This window comes from Anolis sagrei, chromosome 2 (genome assembly GCF_037176765.1).
Source record: "Anolis sagrei isolate rAnoSag1 chromosome 2, rAnoSag1.mat, whole genome shotgun sequence".
Classification (NCBI taxonomy): domain Eukaryota; kingdom Metazoa; phylum Chordata; class Lepidosauria; order Squamata; family Dactyloidae; genus Anolis; species Anolis sagrei.
Window position 1 is genome coordinate 206,052,662 of NC_090022.1, and position 20,154 is coordinate 206,072,815.

At 39.4% G+C, this 20,154-nt stretch overlaps 1 protein-coding gene across 2 annotated transcripts in view; it reads left to right on the plus strand.

Annotated features, from left to right (window-relative positions):
* SVEP1 (sushi, von Willebrand factor type A, EGF and pentraxin domain containing 1) overlaps positions 1-20,154 on the plus strand; it is a 127,122-nt gene that overhangs the window by 98,979 nt on the left and 7,989 nt on the right. For both annotated transcript variants that reach the window (XM_067464352.1, XM_060762511.2), the window contains exons 38-47: positions 754-3,548; positions 3,857-4,082; positions 5,078-5,233; positions 7,100-7,163; positions 8,171-8,344; positions 9,333-9,506; positions 9,913-10,086; positions 12,209-12,385; positions 12,959-13,129; positions 16,305-16,400. In XM_067464352.1, the coding sequence (XP_067320453.1) occupies positions 754-3,548; positions 3,857-4,082; positions 5,078-5,233; positions 7,100-7,163; positions 8,171-8,344; positions 9,333-9,506; positions 9,913-10,086; positions 12,209-12,385; positions 12,959-13,129; positions 16,305-16,400 (4,207 nt within the window). The remainder of the gene's footprint in view (positions 1-753; positions 3,549-3,856; positions 4,083-5,077; positions 5,234-7,099; positions 7,164-8,170; positions 8,345-9,332; positions 9,507-9,912; positions 10,087-12,208; positions 12,386-12,958; positions 13,130-16,304; positions 16,401-20,154) is intronic.

Below are 20,154 nucleotides of genomic sequence, written 5' to 3' on the forward strand. Positions count from 1 at the left end.
ACCTAGTCCCAAAACCATGCCTTTAATTTCTTTCGAAAAGCCAGGAGGGAAGTGGCCGATCTTACTTCAGTTGGGAGTGTGCTCCATAGGCAGGGAGCCACCACCGAGAAGGCCCTGTCTCTCATCCCCGCCAGGCACATTTTTGCTGTTGACGGGAGCGAGAACAGGGCCTCCCCAGATGTTCTTAGGTTTCGAGGTGGAACATAGAGGTGGATGCGTTCGGACAAGTAAGCTGGGCCAGATACAAATATACACCACTGTAAATCTGCATGTTTCATAATTATGTATTTCAGTATTTTGACTTCATTTTTTCTGTTACCCTGATTTTATAAAAGTGACAAGTGAGCTGTCATATCTTAAATTATTATTATTATTATTATTATTATTTCCGGTATTTCTACCCCGTTCCTTCTCAATGGGACTCAGGACGGCTTACATTTGGCAGCAATTCAATGCCACTACATATAACAAAGCAATATAATAACAATTAAACAATAAATAGAAAATTCATTACAAGCAATAAAACAATAAAAACAGTAAAAACACAGTATTAATAGCCATATCATCATTCCAGTCGAATTCCAAAACTACATAGAGAGAACCTGAATTTTTTTCCTGTAAATTCTTTAAATGTTAAACTGCAGTTTTTGAAACCAGATTTTTTATCTTCTTAAACTGTCACAAGGCAGTGCTATGTTCGTTACCTTTATGATATCAGATCCATAACATTTGCTACTCTGATCCATTTTTCAGAACATAACGGGACATTCCTTTGGAAGTGAAGTGAGATATCAGTGCAATCCAGGTTACCAGCTGATTGGAAGTCCACTCTTATTTTGCCAAGCCAACCGTCAATGGAATAGTGAAGCACCTCCTTCCTGTGTGCTCCTCACTTGTGGGGAGCCACCTCCTCTCCAGCATGGATTCAGAAAGGGGAAAGGTTTTGAGGTGGGAGCTAAGGTCACTTTTGTTTGTGATGAAGGCTATGAGCTCATAGGAGATGCATCTTGGGTCTGTCAGAAGACAGGGACATGGAACAAAAAGCAAAATCCCAAATGTGTCCCAACAAAGTGTCCAGAACCACCACTAATTGAGAATCAGCTTGTTCTGAAAGAAATTGCTGATCAAGTGGGTGTGGTGCAGTTTTCGTGCAAAGAGGGCTTCATTTTGCATGGTGCCTCTATGCTGAAATGCCTATCATCACAACAGTGGAATGATTCTTTCCCATACTGCCAATTGGTACTGTGCCATAGACCTCCTTATATTCCTTTTGGGGATTCTGTGGTATCTACTCTTCATTTTGGTAGCACAGTGACATACACCTGCATGGATGGGTTTTTGCTGAAAGGGGTTTCCATCATCAGTTGCCAAGAAGATGGTACGTGGAGCTTCCCACTGCCAGAGTGCATTCCAGTAGAGTGTCCACAACCAGAGGAAATTCAGAACGGCATTGTAGATGTGCAAGGCCTAACTTACCTCAGCACTGCACTATATAACTGTAAACCAGGCTTTGAACTAATGGGAAACATGACAGTTCTTTGTGGAGAGGATGGCCACTGGCTTGGGGGAAAGCCCACTTGCAAACCTATTGAGTGCTCCAAACCCAAGGAAATACAGAATGGTCGATATTCATACACTGACCTGCACTACAGGCAAACAGTTACCTATTCGTGTGAAAGAGGATTCCAACTGGAAGGGCAAAGTGTTCTGAGGTGCTTGGAATCAAGAGAATGGGATGCCGAAGTTCCTTCTTGTAGACCTATCACTTGTGATCCCCCACAGCCTATTGAGAATGGCTTTGTGGAAGGAGCAGATTACAGCTATGGCGCAATGGTGATATACAGCTGTATTCCAGGATTCCAGCTCTCTGGCCTTGCCATGCAGACCTGTGAGGAATCAGGGTGGTCTAGTGTTAGTCCAGTTTGCCTTCCAACAGACTGTGGACTTCCGCCACATATAGATTTTGGGGGATATATAACAATTAGCAATGAAGAAAAACCTTATGGTCAGGAAGGAATATTGCAAGAGGGATCCCATACTGCCAACCCACCTATTTTCTCTCTAATACTTGAGAACCAAAAAGACATGCAAAGTTCTTCAAGGGCCATTAATACATTGCCACTCTCGGGCTATTTATATGGGGCTACAATAATGTATAGTTGCTTTCTTGGCTATGAACTCTTAGGAAATTCTGTGCTGTCCTGTCAAGAGGATGGCATGTGGAATGGTAGTGCTCCAGTCTGCAGTTCCATTGAGTGTGAATTTCTGTTGCCTCCACAAAATGGCTTTGTACATTTTACAGAAAAAACTCTTGGTAGTACAGTGAAATATACTTGTAAACCAGGATACAAGCTAATTGGCTCAGAAACACGATTTTGTACATCTAGTAGGCAATGGAGTGATGCAGCACCAATCTGTGAGATAGTGTCATGCACAGTGCCAAGCGAACCCATGAATGGCATAGTAAAAGGGGAGGCTTACACTTATGGGAGTGTAATCCAATACAATTGTAATCCTGGGTTTCAGTTAAATGGTTCAGGGAAGAGAACATGCCAAGCTGACAAAAAATGGGATGGAAATGAACCCATCTGCATTCCTATTTCCTGTGGCCAAGCCCCCAATTTAGAAAATGGCCAAGTGACTGGAGAGGAATATACATTCCAAAAATATGTTGAGTACAGCTGTGGGGAAGGTTTCCTGCTGGAAGGTGACCAAAAGAGAGTCTGCCTTGCAAATGGAACTTGGAGTGGGAACCCTCCAGTGTGTAGAGCGATCCAGTGCCCTGTGCCACTGAAACTTCTTCATGGGGAAATCAGTGGATCAGAATTTGGCTTTGGGAAGAGTATTGTATATCAGTGTGATGAAGGTTATGTGATCCAAGGTGCATCCTCACTTATCTGTCAAGCAAATGGTTTCTGGGATAAAGAGGCTCCGTTCTGTGAGCCCATCAACTGTGGGCCTCCTGAGGACATTGCTCATGGTTTCCTAAATGGTTCAGTCTTCAGTTATGGGGAATATATAGAGTATCTCTGCTTTCCTGGTTATGAATTACATGGAAATCCAGTGAGGCGGTGTATGTCAAATGGCTTATGGAGTGGAAAGCCCTCCTCTTGCCTGCCTTGTGAATGTCCTGTGCCAACAATTCAGAATGGAGTAATTAAAGGTAACAGTTTTGGCTGTGGCAAGAGAGTTGGGTTTGAGTGTCTAGAAGGTTACAAACTGCTGGGTCCTTCAGAAATCACCTGTGAAGCTGCAGGCAGATGGAGCTCTGGCTTCCCATACTGTGGACTGATATCATGTGGCCCTCCACCAACAATCCTCAATGCTTTCATCAACGGGAGCAGCTCTGTGGATCAGAATGGCATACTTTATAATTGTGAGATTGGCTATGTGATGCAAGGGAGCTCAGAACTTACTTGTACAGAAAATGGAGTCTGGAGTAAGCCATATCCAAGCTGTATTTTACTGACCTGTGGTCCACCTCCTTCTGTACCTCATGCAGTTGCTTTGGGAGATTCGCAAGTCTATGGGAGCAAAGTCCAGTACAGGTAAGAATAGTTTCTATGTTTGTATCTAATACTGAAGGGTTTTTGAATATTCTTTACATATTTGTCAGAAAGAGTAACAGAGTGGGGTATACTCACTGAGGATGCAGAATTTTATCATTGTAATTATCATCATCACCACCATCTTTACCAAAAAACAGAATTCAAGGTTATGCATAGGAGGAGGAGTACACTGGTTCTGATTGTGTGCGTGTGTGTATGTAGAAAATATTAATTGGAGAGGATTTTGATTTCTGATTTTCTGAATTGGCCCTATTGTTAATGACAAAAGTGTGTTTTGTGTGTTTCAGATGTCTGGAAGGTTATGTGATGGAGACAGAAATGGATACATGTACCTGTCAGGAAGATGGACATTGGTCTCTTGATACAATTTCTTGTTGCCCCCAAAAATGCCCCCTCCCAGTAAATATAAACAATATAATTATCTCTGGAGCTGAATTCACTGTGAACACGAGCATTACCTTATCATGCCCAGAAGGCTTTCTTTTAACTGGGGCAAGAACCTCAACATGCCAGGTAAATAGATAGTTCTAAAAGTAATTGTCAGTAATTGTTGCTGTGTTCAGTCAAATAATTTCTGACTTATAAGAACCAAAGGTGAACCTGTCACGGGTTTTTCTTGGCAGATTTTGTTCTGATTGGTTTGCCCTTGCCTTCCTCTGAGCTGAGAATGTGTTGCCCACACTGCAACAACAGTATAAAATCCCAAGTTCATTGTACAGTACTTCCTCTTGCCTTCTGTGTGTGTGCATGGCAAAATATTCATATCTTCATACGTGTATCTCTCCATTCATATAGAAGATCACTCTCTCTTAAAAAAACAAAAAAAAAAGTCAGTGGCTTCAAGGACAGTCTGTATTCACACCCACAGTGATTGTAGGGAATCTCTAGCTGAGATATTGCACCATACTACAGTCTTCTCTCGAAATTATTTCTAATGTAATGTTCAGTAATAAACAGTAAATAAAGAGCAACACTCAAAAAGCAAGGGAATTGGAGACAAGAATCAATCAGGGCCAGCTAACACTTCAACAAAGGATTCCCTCAGGCAGGAGCAGCCAGGCTTTGAAGCTGCAACTCCATTCCATGCTAATCAAGGTGTCCAATTGCAACATTCACTCTTGCCCCAAGCAAAGAGTTCTTTCTCCCACTCTGGACAATCCACAGATATATAAACCTAACTTGCCTAGTTTCCAATAGACCTCTCAACCTCTGAGCATGCCTGCCATAGCTGTGGGCAAAATGTCAAGAGAGAATGCTTCTGGACCATGGCCATACAGCCCGGAAAACTCACAGCAACCCAGTGATTCCAGCCATGAAAGCCTTCAACAACACAATGTTCAATTAGTTTGGAAAAGAGAAATAAAAATCTCACTGTAGATATACAGGTCTTGCATACATATCAAGGAATCAGAATCTGATAGGTTTTATATTGTATTTGCTATTTGCAATTCTGTTTTATTCTTTTCATGCCACTAGCAAACCTTGAATATGCTTTCTCTTCTTTTTAGAATGATGGCAACTGGATACCATTGTTTTCAAGTGATATCTGTACACCTGTGTCCTGTGGAGAACCTGAATTTCCAGAAGATGGGATTGTAGTTGGCAACAAATACAATTACAGAGATACAGTTCTTTATAAATGCAGCTCTGGTTATGAATTGGATGTAAGTCAATGATACCAGCTTTATAGTGTGCTGATCAGCAATAGATAACATACTAGATTGGAATTAAATTTGTTCAGATCCCTTATGTGCATCACACTTTCTTAATATGGCTTCTTCTGTGCAAATATGTCATACATGAAGGGATGTATGCTTGTCTTAATTGCTGCTTGTCTCATTAAAATGCAAGTAGGGTCCAGCCTTTTGTATATTGGAAAGAAGTAATAAATACATGCGTGTGCCATTATTTATTTATTTTAGATATTTTTGACTGGAGTCAATTTACCTGTTCTGACTTACATACAGATTCAGTTTAAGAACAAATTTACAGAATCTATCTTGTTCGAAACTTGGAGACTGCCTGCATTGATTCATAGTTAAAATCATATATGGTTCAGTCATTAATAGAGACAAAGTGCCAGTTGCACAACTGATAAACGCATAAATGTGTTACTGAGGGATCAAGTTGGGAATCCTGGTGAACAATTAAAAATGTGACGTTATTTTTCTCTGAAAATAACATTGTCAGGTGTACTGAAAATGAAATGTGGTGATATTCCATATTTTGCCTTTAATAAATGTTTATGAAAAGAGAAAAAAACCAGCTTAAGTGCAGGAAATAATAGGAGAGTCAGGCATGTAGCCGGGGGGGGGGGGGCTTGAGGGGCTTCAGCCCCCCCCCCCCCCCCCCCCCGAAATTCTCATGGTGGTTCGCGAAAAGGCCTTACTGGTGCATTATTTAAACTGTTATGTTTATTCATATCATGATCTGATCACCATACTCAATCTATCCCATATGCATGAGAGTATTGGGGTAACGATATAAAAGGTTTGCTAGGGTAGACCGTCTTTCACTCAGGCTCAGCCCCCCCCCCCCCTGAAACAAAATTAGCCCCCCCCCCCCCGAATCGAAATCCTGGCTACGGGCCTGAGGAGAGTCTCTTAGTAACATTCCATAAAAGAGGCAGGAAAATTGCATAGTAAGAGGTCAATATCAATATCTGCCATATATGGAATGTGTTTCAAACATTGTTAATTTTAGTTTTACATCTTATACTGTTATTTACTTACATGCAGATGCCTATATTAATATTTGTAGCCAGTCTTCCTTTCCAGATATCATCCAGGGAACTAACAATATATATACAAATACAATATAGTTTTGAAAAATAAATGCTAAAAATGTAAAACAGAGCTGGACAGCACAATTATTTTTCTAACAGTCTACAAGCCTATTGAAGTGCCATATCTCTACTGCTTGTTAAGAGGCAGGCAACAAGGAGTCAAATCACATTTATGTGTTATTTATTCATTCATTTATTTATTTATTATTTACAGTATTTTATATTCCGCCCTTCTTACCCTGAAGGGAACTCAGAACGGATCACAGAACACATATACGTCAAACATTCAATACCATCATACAGTGACAAGACAGACAACTTACACAGATATATTATTAAATATAGCATCATAATATTTTATAATCAAAATTATAAATTACAAATTATAAAGGGTGGCATCTACACTGTAGACTTAATGACGTTTGACACCACTTTAACTGCCATGGCCCAATGCTATGGAATCCTGGAAGCTGTAGCTTAATGAGTTTGTAAAGCTACAACTTCCATGATTCCATATCATTGAGCCATGACAGTTAAAGTGGAATCAAACCACATTAATAGTACAAAATGGGCAAACACTGAGTGAAAAATTAAAATTCCATTTGCCAGATGTGATTTCATGCTCCTATTAAAATGGGGAGAAATTAAAGTACTTCTGATTTCTTTGGCTTTTCAAACAATATTAGAATATGACAAAAAGATGGATATTTCATGCTATTTTCTGAATCCTTCTCTTGCATGATAGGGTGATGCAGAACGTACCTGTCAAGCAGATAAACTGTGGAGTGGAGCAACACCAGTGTGCAAAAGTAAGCTATGTATTAATTACATGTCAAGCTCTGCTTGAATATGGCTTTTTAAAAGAAGAAAAATGGGAGTGCGTTGATTTTGACTGGAGATGCATTCAAATATTATTCAAAAATAATGTAATGTTAGGGGAGACATCTATATGATGAAATTTTGCCGGAATTGTAAGGGACAAAAGGCACACATGAAGCTCAACTTGTTATCTATATTGTCCATAAGATTGCCAAGCCTCTTAAGTGGAAAAGGCAAAGCTGCACCCAGGGTGATTTGTCTTTCAACATTTCTGTTCAAGAATCACTATGGTCCTCCAAGCGATGTATTACCTTGTGACTATTAACATGTATATGTTTTACTTTCTCTTTCACACCATGCCTCAGTCATGGGTGAACCCCCAGGATCTTAAAGCATCCTAAAATGATTCCATCCTCAAACTTTTTAAACAGAGGGCCAGGTCACAGTCCCTAAAACTGTTGGAAGGGTAGATTATAATTTGAAAAAAATGAATGAAATCCTATGCACACTGCACATATCTTATTTGTAGTGCAAAAAACACTTAATAACAATACAATAATTAAAATGAAGAACAATTTTAACAAATATAAACTTATTAGTATTTCAATGGGAAGTTTGGGTCTGCTTTTGGCTGATGAGATAAGATTGTTGTTGTTATTGTGTGCTTTCAAGTCATTTCAGACTTAGGTTGACCCTGAGTGAGGGCCGGGTAAATGACCTTGGAGGGCCATATCCGGCCCCCGGGCCTTAGTTTGAGGATCCCTGCATTACACAATGGCATTATTGAATCCCTTTCACTAACCACTGGCCTCCCCCAGTTCAAAATTTAGCTTACTTGTGCTTCCAGTAATTTATTATTAGCAAATCCATTGATACAGATCAACCACCATCATAGTCCTGCCTGGAAAGAAGAAAAAGTGGGTGAGTTTAAGATAGTAAAACATGTGTTTCTGTAAAGACATTCAAATAAAACATTAACTTTTGTGTCCATATTCAGAAATATCATGTGGGAGCCCTGAGCCCATAAATAATGGATCTGTTATTGGCAAAGATTTCTTCTTTGGAGATGAAGTTCTTTACAGTTGTGATCAAGGATTTGAACTACAGGGGCCAACTCGAAGGATCTGCCATGTTAACAAGAAGTGGAGCCCCTCAGCTCCTACGTGTGTGAGTAAGTAAAGATCAGTATATATTGACAAAGCATCAAGCAGTATGTTCAGGAGTGTAGAAGAGTCCTCCACGATAACATACAGCCCTCTTGCTCAGTGGCTGTCACTCAGTAACATTATGCTGGCAGTAGTGTAACATGGTAGAAACGGTATACTGAATTTCTAGAAATAAAATTCCTAGTGCTACTACTCAAAAAGCATTATGCTGATCCCATAGAGCAAGAAGGGAGGGACACGGTTATCCTGGGGAATTCTGTTTGATTAAGCTAAATGGTGAACATTTCAGAACAAATAAAATGGGCATATAGTGATGGTCACTAACTTGTATGGCTTTAGAAGGGCACTGAACAGAGAATATTGCTGTCAATGGCTGCTGGCCATGAAAGATGGACAAATGGGCAATAGTATGATAGCTGGGACCCTACGCTATGCTGCTTGCGCAGCATGGGTCTGAATTAGGGGAACATGTGCGCGAGTGAGTGCACCGAGTGAGTGATGCAGCTGCGGCAGAGTCGTTGCAGTGGAAGGAAGGATAATAAGGAGGGGAGAAAGATGACAAATGGAAGGAAGGATAAAAAGAAGGGGGAAAATACTGTTACATTACCTCACCCTTATCCTGCCCCTCCTGAGTTAAATTACTTCACTGCTATCTTGTCGCAGCTGTGTCCCTCACTCGCTCTGCTGTTTCACGCATGTGTTATCTTCATTAATTCTAATCCGCGTTCCACAACTAGCATAGGGTCCCAGCTATCATACCTTTGCCAGCAAATGGATGGATGGATAGATAGATGGATGAATGGAAGGATAGCACAGGATAGGATAGACAAACAGACAGACAGACCTTTCCAAACAAATGCTCCAAGTCAAATCACATTTCAATTCTTCATCCTTGTTATGCTACTCTTTTGCTGTTGTAAGGCATAGAATACTATTAATTAAAAGGGACACTATATTAACATGAATAAATTGACTGATTCTTTCCTCTTCTAGGCATAAGATGTGAATCACCACCAACCATAGAAAATGCCTACTCAGTCTTCATAGAAAGCACATATAGAAGCAACATTTCTTTTATATGTAATTTTGGATATCATCTCCTTGGACCTGAAAACATCACCTGCTTAGCCAACGGATCCTGGAGCAAGCCGCTTCCATCCTGTGAAGGTGACTATTAGATTATCTTCTGTGACTGTGGTGTATTAGTTTAGGTTCTTATCTATGTAATCAATAGAGATCTAGTTCTCTGAGGCCACATCTACACTTAAGTTGGTGTGGATGCAGATCAGCCTTTTTAGTGACCAAACACTTCATGGGGCTGATCTAAAGTAACCTGGGGAAAGGCTGCCATAAAGCAACCTTGCCTTGCATTACCCAAAGGTATGGGTAAAATTCTGTCCAAATTCTGTAGAATCTCTACAGAAATCCATATCTACAGAGATCTGAATGGATTTTGGGAGAGTCCTGACAGATAGAGTGTCTGCAACTCACTCTCTATATTGTTATTCTTCTAGTATGTAGTTAAACGGTATATTGGGAAAGAACTGTATTAATTAAGCTGCCTAATTTTTAGAAACCAGATGTGAAGATCCAGAATTCATTGAGAACGGGAATGCCCTCTATGAAAACAATACTGTGGGCAGCAGGGCTGCATATTACTGCAACAGAGGTTACACCTTGGAAGGAGAACCTATTGCAGAGTGCACAGAAGCTGGAACATGGAGCCATCCAATACCTCTATGCAAACGTATGTTCCTTTGTGATAATAGTGAAAACCCGGTTTATTTGAAACTTGGTTTCTGCCTTTTCAGAAAGTACTTCTAATCCAGAATGAACCTATTTTCTTTGCTGAACTTTATCCTCATTTATGTAGCTTAAATAAGAGAAGAAACTTGGGATATCTTATATATATTCTCATGTAATGCAGTACCATTAAAGAAAATTAGCACATTTTAATTTACAGAAGCCACTAATAGACCAATAGATTATGTTTCTGTTTGCATTTATTTCCATTCATTTTGTGCATCAATGTAAGCATAAGCTTTACATGATAACCATTTGTTTCTTATGGGCATTTTAGATAAGCCAAGAAGACAAATATAAGGGTCCTTCAGCAAATCAAAACAAGCAAGCCCTAACTTCTCCTGATGCCAAAATAATGAAATTGGGGTTAATAGCATTTGACCATATCATGAGATTATGGGTGCATACATGCTGTGAAATTAATGCAATTTGACACCGCTTTAACTGCTATGACTCAATACTATTACATCCTGTGATTTGTAGTTTGGTGAGGCACCAGCACTTTTAGGCAGAGAAAACTAAAGACATCATAAAACCCCAAGTCACTGTATTAATCCTACAATGTACACAACTCATTAGAAAAAGTGGTAATTCTTTATTAATTTGAAAGCAATAGGCAAAGAGGAATACTACGCTACAAATGAAAAGACTCAATCAAAGAAGCTGAAGGTTTGCAAGATCTTTGCAAGACTGTAAATGACTAGGTGTTTGGGGCTTTCTCATTCATAGAGACACTATATTGAAGCCAACGTAACAATAATAAATGGGTTTTTTTATGTCTTCAATTCCAGTACGAATTAATAGAGAAAGAGCCAGTGTGGTGAAATGACTTGAGTGTTGGACTGTGATTCTGGAGCTAGGATTCCAGTTCCTGCTCAGCCATATAAACTCACTAGGTGACCTTGGGCAAGTTATACTCTCTCAGCCTCAGAGGAAGGCAAATCTTGTTAAGAAAACCCCACTTCAGAGGTTTTCTTAGCAAGGCACACAATATTCAATCCATTCTGTAATTATCCACATTGAACCGAAGAGGGCAGCAGAGATTCTGAATGTTAGGCAGCACATGATGTGCCAGAACTATATCAGATCTTCCAATGTCTTTTAAGTTTAAAAGCAGTTATGGGAAAGGTGGTTTTTCCCCATTTTTCAGTTTTACCAATTATGGACATCTCTCACTGATAGTGAAATAACTAGTTTCAAGTCCATTTCCAAGCCAAGCATGATTAAAACATCTGGTGCTTACCTTTCAATCTCTCTATTGTTCAGGACCCAGGATCATGAAATAGACCTAGTCTTGTATTTATATATGTATCTGTGGATTTATTTATTACATTTCTGTTTTGCTTTTCTGATCTAAAATATATGAAAATAGTTTAAAACACACACACACAAATGAAAACAGGTAGAAAATCAAACCATTGAAAACATCACATAATTCAAGCTATTTAAATCAACAATAACAATAAAGCATTGCAAACAAAAATCAATTTGAAGAGATACTTTTTCAAACTCTTCCTGAAGGCATTGGGAATGTTCACAACTGCATCCCAAAGTTTGGAGACAACACTGGAGAAATCCGTGTCCTACAGAATCCACAGAATCATCATTTGGTCCTCTGCAAATGAAAGAAGACCATATTCGGGCATGTTCATGGCACAAGAGGCAATCATTTCCATAGCCAGGCTCCAAATTGTTTTATTTTCTCGAGTTTATGAATGTGTTTCAATGCTTTATTAGCAAGTTGTATTTTATTCATGTTTTTTTGTAAATTGCTCTTGAATCCCCATTGAATGGGTGTGTGAGTGTGTGTGTGTGTGTGTGTTGTGTGTGCGCGTGCATTCTGAGTAAATAAATGGATAACTGCAGAAATGACAGGCGCAATGTAGGAGTTTTTCTCTTTTTCCCTAGAGGCAGGGAGGTCATACTGTGTAGTGTAAGTTTTATGTACCTGAAAGATGGGGTATAATAAATAATAAATAGCCTGATTTTCTCTGGTAGTTAATTTAAGTAAGTGAAAGGCTATCTCTTTAAAATCTAATTTCTCCCTCTTTCATGGTCTTAAACAGCAAATCCATGCCCTGTGCCTTTTATAATCCCAGAAAATGCTCTTCTGTCAGAAGCAACTTTTTATGTCGGGCAGAAAGTATTTATCAAGTGCAGAGAAGGATATCAGCTTCGGGGACCATCTGTCATTACCTGTAATCCTGATGAGGCTTGGACTCCAACTAGAGCTAAATGTGAAAGTAAGTATAGTAAATAAAACTGGCTTTCATTTTTGTTTCTGTTGAAAATGTATACTGCCTTTTTTCCACTGAAGCTACAATCTAAAGCTAATTAAACCAAGTAAGGAGATTGTGTAAACTGATACATATTTATAAACATATAAGCACATAAAAGATTTGATTATCATAACAATAGGTATCAGTGATAATCCATGGTAGGCAAGGCTTGAAAGAATATCCAGCCATCTGTCTGTGAACTCAGGTTTCAATTTGGTTTATTATGCAAATGAAATGATAGTTGATTTGTCTGTTATTAGGTGTTAAGACTGACACCTGGACTACTATTCTCCACTTTCCTCAGAGCCAGGATCAATCCAGGCACCATCAACCCCTGCTTTCTGTATACAGAATCCCAGACATCTGAGTTTATATGGAAAATCCACTAAAATGGGAGTGGAAAACCTTGTGGAGATAAAAAGCGAGGCAATAATAATAATAACAATAATAATAATAATAATAATAATAAATGTTTCCCCTCTGAAGTTGTGAAGGAGTTTATAATTCAATAACCGTTCTGTTATTGTTTCTGTCTAGAGATATCTTGCGGGCCACCTGCTCATGTAGAAAATGCATTGATCCGTGGAACGTTTTTTCAATATGGAGATATGGTAACATTCTCATGCTACAGTGGGTATATGCTGGAGGGCTCCCTAAGAAGTGTTTGTTTAGAAAACGGAACTTGGAGTTTACCACCAGCTTGCAAAGGTAAGTAGCTATTTGATATAACAATAATTCTTAATAGCCATCTCTTGAAATGCATTCATTTTGTCCTTTGAAAAGTTCCTAGGGGTTTTCCAGCACTAAACACTCCTGAACAGGCTGCAAACACCCCTAAACAGAAGCCAAAAACCCTTAAGCAGGTGCTGAACATCCCTAAACAAGTACTAAAAACTCCCAAACATGTACTAAACACCCCTAAACAAGAGCCAAAGCCCCTTTAAAACATGCTAAACACCCTAAAGAGGTACTAAACACTAGGCTTGCAAAGTTTGGTTTGGAAAAACCTAAAGTTTGGAAAAACTTAACGAATTTGGACATTTGAACTAATTTTGAACCATGCAGGAATAGTGGGAGGAGCAATTCCAAATTGAAACCACTTACCCATTTTTTGGGATTATTTTTGGATGCCTCCCACAGTTATTTTGATTTTCAGAACCATTAAGCAACTTTGACAAAGCCTAAACAAACGGTTTTAAAATCTTGCGGTTGAACGGCTCTCACAAAGATGTTTCCAACTTTGCCAGGCAATAAATAAATAAAGTGCATCATCTGGATAATTGTTGCTCACAAGTTAAACTGCATTTTAGTATGGTGTCTGAAAGGGCCGGGAACATAAAGAGTTGACATTTATTGCCAAGGAAGTCTTTAGCACCCTTGAGCAACTACACACACCATGGTTTTCTTTTAACTCCTAGAGATGGGGCTTTTGCAGGTGACTGATTTCCAAATCACTGGGAACATTTTATCTTGACTATTTCCTTTCCTTGGGGTTAAGAATAACATTAAGCAACTACAAAAATATTCAGTAGTGATTTTTCATTTTTAACAATTCTGTGTCCATCAAATATTAAGTATTACTGAATCTCATCTTGCTGCCCCAATGTGATGAATGAAAAAAGGACCAAAGGCATAAACCGCAGAAAAGATATGTATTCTCCTGATTCATGTTTTGGCTTTTTGTTTGGGGCTTTTGTGGATTTTGTTTTAAAGAAGCCCGATATAAATAATGCAGGTTGATTGCCTAACAAAAGACCTCCAGCGCTTAAACCTTTGAAGGGTCTACATCAGAAGCAGCATGAAAGCAGTTGGTTTCAATGACTCACATAGATCATTTAAGACTTTAGCCTCAGTAGTATTAAAATGTCCCTGGTCTGCAAGAGTAATATGTTCTAACTCAATTAAGAGTGTATTAATTAATGCATACTATAAGTACAGCTTTTATTTTGAAGAGGAAGTACCGTCATCTTTCTACATTCACTAGATTTAGAAGCATAGGGGCCCTGTGAAAGTGAAAAACCAGGAATAAAATCATGCTATTTGTTTTACCTGAGAGAATATCTCTCTAGGAAATTCTAGGACTTCCAGCATGGCTTTGTGGTCAGCTTCCTCTAGCATTTTTGGATCTACCAAATCCAAAGCCCCTTTGTTTCCTTCAGGAGGGCCAATGATCAGGTGCCTTGTCCATGTCAGCCAGGAACCAGTGCACTTTACCATTAGAGTTTACCAATACTGGAACAATAAAAAAAATTATGTCAGGCACTCTGTTAAAGTAAGAAGCCCAAGATAGGCTCTTTGCATCCTTTCTTATCATTCAGCTAATCCCGTGTGCTTGATATTTTCCTTCCTAAATAGAAAAGACACACGTTTTGTGCAGACGTTTTCCATAAACTGGAGAAACATCAAAACACTTCTTATCTTATTTTGAAGATTAGACATGGATCATTAATTTCTGAATAGCTCTATTAGCATATTAAAACAAGCAAGTAATGAGTAAGTAATCCATGATGATTATACACATCCATTGTGTACAAACATATTGCATACAGAAAATTACTGAAATAGGTCAAATACGGCAGCCAGAAGAGGGCAGCATAGTGTGTAAATGTAAGGCTCCTGCTTCAGAAAGTGTTGTTATGTGCTTTCAAGTAGACTTTGATTTATGGCAATCCTGCCATAATATTTTGTTGGCTAGAGTTTTTTGAAGGCAGTTTGCCACTACCTTCCTCTCATGTTGAGAGAGTGTTATTTAATCAGTGTTCCCCAATGGGTTCCAATGGCTGGATAGTGATTTGAAACCTGAGTTTTAGTCCAGCACTCAAATGACTCAGTCATCAAATACAAGGCCTAAACTATGGAGCAGATTTTCTTATTTACACTAAACTCTTCCCAAACATTATTCCAATTATCTTTACAATAATCTGGTAAAATGAGCCAGGATTAATGTTCCTACTTTGAAACCAGCTTCTCTTGTTAACAAGGTGAACTCAAAGTGAAACTGCTTTAAATCCCATTCAAGAAAAAAGTGGAATATGAATAAAATATATACATAATACATACATTGCATGGCTAAGATAAAAATGTAACTGCTTCATTATAAATTACTATACTTCATCAGACATTATTCTTATAGCCAAGGATAATTTTAATATACTGATTTTTAATATGTTCTTTTTTGAATATTTTGAAACATCTTTATCAGCACATACATTTTATCTATATAAATAAACATTTAATGTTCATTTGTGGGATTAACATAAGTCAAAAACCACTGAATGAATTGACATGAAATTTGGACACAATACACCTATTAAGCCATTGAGTGACCATCACTCCTAAAAAACACTGAAAAACACAACAGAAGGGACTTAAAACGCCAAAATAAGGAAAAAGACACTACAGCACATGCACAAAACGACTCACTCTTGCAAAAAAACACACAAAAGCATATCCACACTCTATTCCAGACTACAGCTCCCAGCATCCCCCAGACCAAGCCCTTTAGGAGAGGAGGATGATCCAAATGCATGGCTTCCAAGCTGCAAGCTTTCTTCTCCTTGGGTTTCTTTGAGAGCATCCCAATCTCTGGACCGCAACTCCCAGCAATCCTCCAGATAGATAGATTAGAGTCTTGTACTCCAAGAATAGGTAGAGAAGGAAGAACAGGGAGAAAGAGGAAGGAAAAGAAAAGGTGGGGGGAGAGGAAGGGAAGAAGAAAAGAAGAAAGGAAGGAAGGAAGGAAAGAAAAGAAGAAAGGAAAGAGGGAAGGAAGGAAAGAAAGAAAGTCTTATAGCAGAATAGTTGCATCCTTCCAAGTTTTTAATTTGTCCAATCCTCAATCTAACTATTTCATGTTCTACCTTGATGTTGTTCGCTTTCCCAGCTATTTGTCGGTTCCCGTGTCAAAATGGTGGCGTATGTGAACGACCAAATGTGTGTTCCTGCCCTGAGGGATGGATGGGACGTCTCTGTGAAGAGCGTATGTACCTTTCTATAACAATGCTGTATTTATTTACTTGTTACATTTGATCCTCTAGAGGAGAGATCCTCAAGCTATCTTATATCAGGGACCAGCATTTATTTCGCCTGTATATTAGGGACAGGCATTACATTTTTGTCCACTGGATACAGTTATTTCTTTATTTCCTGTAAACATGCCAGGAACTGGCAGCCAGTGTCTGAGTGCACTAATCCAGAGACTACCACTTGGAGTAGCTCTGCTGTAAGGAGTTCTGGGTGAGCATTTTTATTCTCATGACAATGCTGTGGAGTGTGTTAGATTGAAAAAGAGGAAAGAAGAGACCTTTCTACACTGCTGGCTTTTCAAAGGAAAACATTTTTTACTTATTCTTTATTCATGCTACCTTCATGTTGGTTGGCTAATTTTGGCTAAGGTCAGAAGAAAGAGAGTGCTTTGCCCCTCCCTTTGCTCAATCCATTATGATCAGAGAATCAAATTGTGTCGAAATATTACACCGGGTGGGGCTCATCTACTACTTCTCAGTCTAGATTCAAAGATACACCGAAGTAAAGCTAAGTAGCAATGTACAGTTTTACTGGTGACAAACCGAAGGAAAATTGATGCAGTAATAAAACTTGTAAGCAAAGACTGTTTTCCTACCCTTTCCGCCATATGCTGACTCGGCTTCAGGTGCAAATGCCCACTAAATTGTTCTCTTCACTTGTTCTCAGACAAGAGAAGCTGAAAGACCCACCTGTACTGAAGGGAATCATCTCACTTCCCTTTTCTGAAAATGTGGCAAAGAGAAATGGCCATTGATTTGGGTTATTTACCATATGTGCATAAATCAGCCTCATTATAAGGACAGGTTTGAGCTACCACTGCCATTTTTCTACCCAGGCATTCAGAAAGGCCAGGTGTTTGTTGTGGTGGAGGGAGTACTTGGGGGTCAGTGTTTTCTCCTGGAATGGAGTGACTTTCTCCACTCTGCTCAGAGAAGGAGATGGTTTCTTTTTTTATAAGAGTTCAGATACAGTACTTACACTGACCCTTGGGTAAGTTTATCCAGGATTTTTGGTGTTGATTTTTTTACTAAATGTGTGAGTATATAGCAGGCATGGGCAAACTAAGGCCAGGTGGCCGTATGTGGCCCCTTGGGTTCTTACCTTAGGCCCTCCTAATTTTTCCTGTCCTCTTGGCATAAGGACACGGCAGCCCACCATGTCCTTATGCCAAAAAGATGTGGGAGGAAGGCAAGCAGCAGGTGAGAGCCCTCTGGAGCATTCTCAGCCACTGTATGTCTCATCCGTCTCCTCCTCCCAGCATAAGGATGGAGCAAGCAGCCCCATCCTTATGCCAGGAGGATGGCTCAAGGAAGGCACATGGTGGCAGAGAGCCCTCTGGAGCACTCTCAGCCACTGCCTGTCTTGCCCTTCTCCCAGCATAACACCAAGATGACAACCAGAGGATCAGGGAGGAGGATCGTGGGGAGGACGTGGGGAGGATCGAGACAGTTGCCACATGTCCCGCCTTCCTCCCAGCATAAGGATGGTGCTAGCAGCCCTGTCCTTATGCTGGAAGCACAACCTGAGGATGACCCGGTCTCTCCCCTGCCTCCTCCTGGCTCCGCCCTCTCCTGGGCCTGCCCTGCCCAGTGTGTGTCGCCCCCCACTCCTGGTCCAGCCCTCCCAGCCAGGCCTGCAATGCAGCCTGAAGGCAAAAAAGTTTGTCCATCCCTGTTACATAGGGTACCTGGTAAGGTTGGCCTTCTAGAAGCTGTGAAATGCAATACATGAAAAGAAAGAAAACAGGACACAGCACATTTGCTTGAAATAAGGATCTGTTCCTTAAAATACAGGACACTTGGCAATGCTGGTGGGTGGAGAGAAGAGGATAGAACAGGAGAGCACAAGGAGGAAGGAAAAGTGGTGCACAGGCTTCCAGGATAAACAGAGGGAGCACTACAATTGTGAGATCAACTGCTGCAACCCCTTGCATTCCTCCCAACACTACAGACATTCTGTCTTCTACATAACTATTAAAGAGGCAGAAGACTTCTCCTATATTTTATCTAGTGATCCTGTGGCAATTCAGTTCTGAAGAGGTACTGCAGTAGTAGCAAATACTAGAACAAAATGCATTCAGAACTCCTCCTTTAGAACAACAAAGATATGCAGAGCAACAAAATAAACATAAGGAGCATCTGGTACACCATATCCCCATTTGTTAGAATTTTACTAACTGTACACAAAATGAAAGGGTTTCTAGAAATGCAAGTATAAATTTGCACTTCAGAGAAAGAAACATAGGCAGGCAGTTGAAAGGGGAGCAGTTATATGCACAGGTAAGTAGAGATGACACACTGTCAGATGTATTTTTAAAGGCTCATTTGCTCATGTTGTTCTGAAAATGCAATGTGTCACATTTTTTTCTCTCTAAGAAAGTAAGTCCTTGTTTTACTCATGATGTATATTGAGCAAGGTGGGGGATTAGCAAAGTACATCAGGGCTACTGAAGTAGCCATAATCTGCCTTAAGTAGAGTGCCCTTTTCTTGCCAGCAAATGCATTATTTGTCTCCCAAGGAGCCCTCCAGCAGTGGCAGTTTACCTTTTTGAAAAGTTACAGCATACCTTTGCAGTGTTTTACTATTGAAAAAATTAACTGTTTCCAAAACTAGAAATAGACTTTCTGGCTATTTTTCCCTTAAGGAACATTTTTAGTAACCCATTTGTCTCAGGGCAAAATATTGGTTCCCTGATCCCACCAAAGTTGCCAGTTTCTGGATTAATAAAACACAAAGTGTTTAAAGATCTAGATTTGAACACGTTAATATGAACATAATTCCTATTGATTTCATCTGAAGTTGCTTCCAGGTAAGGGTGCTAAGAATCAAGTTGTTTGGAAATTGCTTTTGAACTTATTTAAATTAGGGCTTCTTGAACTTTTTTCACTCACAATCTCTTTCTGCCCACAAAGTGTTTATATGACTCCAAGTGTACAGGTATATCAAATAGGTATAAAAAATTCAAACTTTTATTGATAATAAATTAGCATTTGAAAAGACTTGCTAAACAGGCTAGTTTTCCTTTTTGTGAAGTACAGCTGAATTTTTTTTACAGACTGCACTATAAATACTGCATATTGTTGCTAACAGATTCTTATGAATCTCTAAAACAGACACTAATTGGTGTTCAGAAAACATTTATTGTTACTAAATTTTTATGACCCCAACACTGAGGGACCCAGTTTAAGAAGCAGTACTGTAAAGCAGAACTACTTGACCTTTTCTACTTGGGACCCCTTTTGGCCTGATAAATTTTTATGTGATCCAAGGTATATAAGTATATGAAATAAGTATAAAAATCAAACATCTACTGATGATAAATCACATATCCAAGGGTTGTTAAACAAGCTGATTTTCCTGTTTATGAAGTACAGCTGAAGCATCTTCTGTAGCGTCCACTATGAACTAGATGACATTCAGAAAACTTCTGTTGCCAGTATTTGGGGACCCCAACATTGAGCTAAGGGGAATCCATTTGAGGCCATGACCAGTGGTTTAAGAAACAATGCTTTAAAGGACAGGTACCAGAGATTTGTCAGTGATAGCATTTTGGTGATGAAACCTGAGAGTATTTGGATTACAACAGGGATAGTTTATGATCCAAGGGAGCCATGCTAATCCTCAAATGGCAGAGTGAGTGCAGTGAAACATTGTTTTTTCTATCCTTTATGTTATAATTTATTTAAAATGTTAGTCAACATACTCAG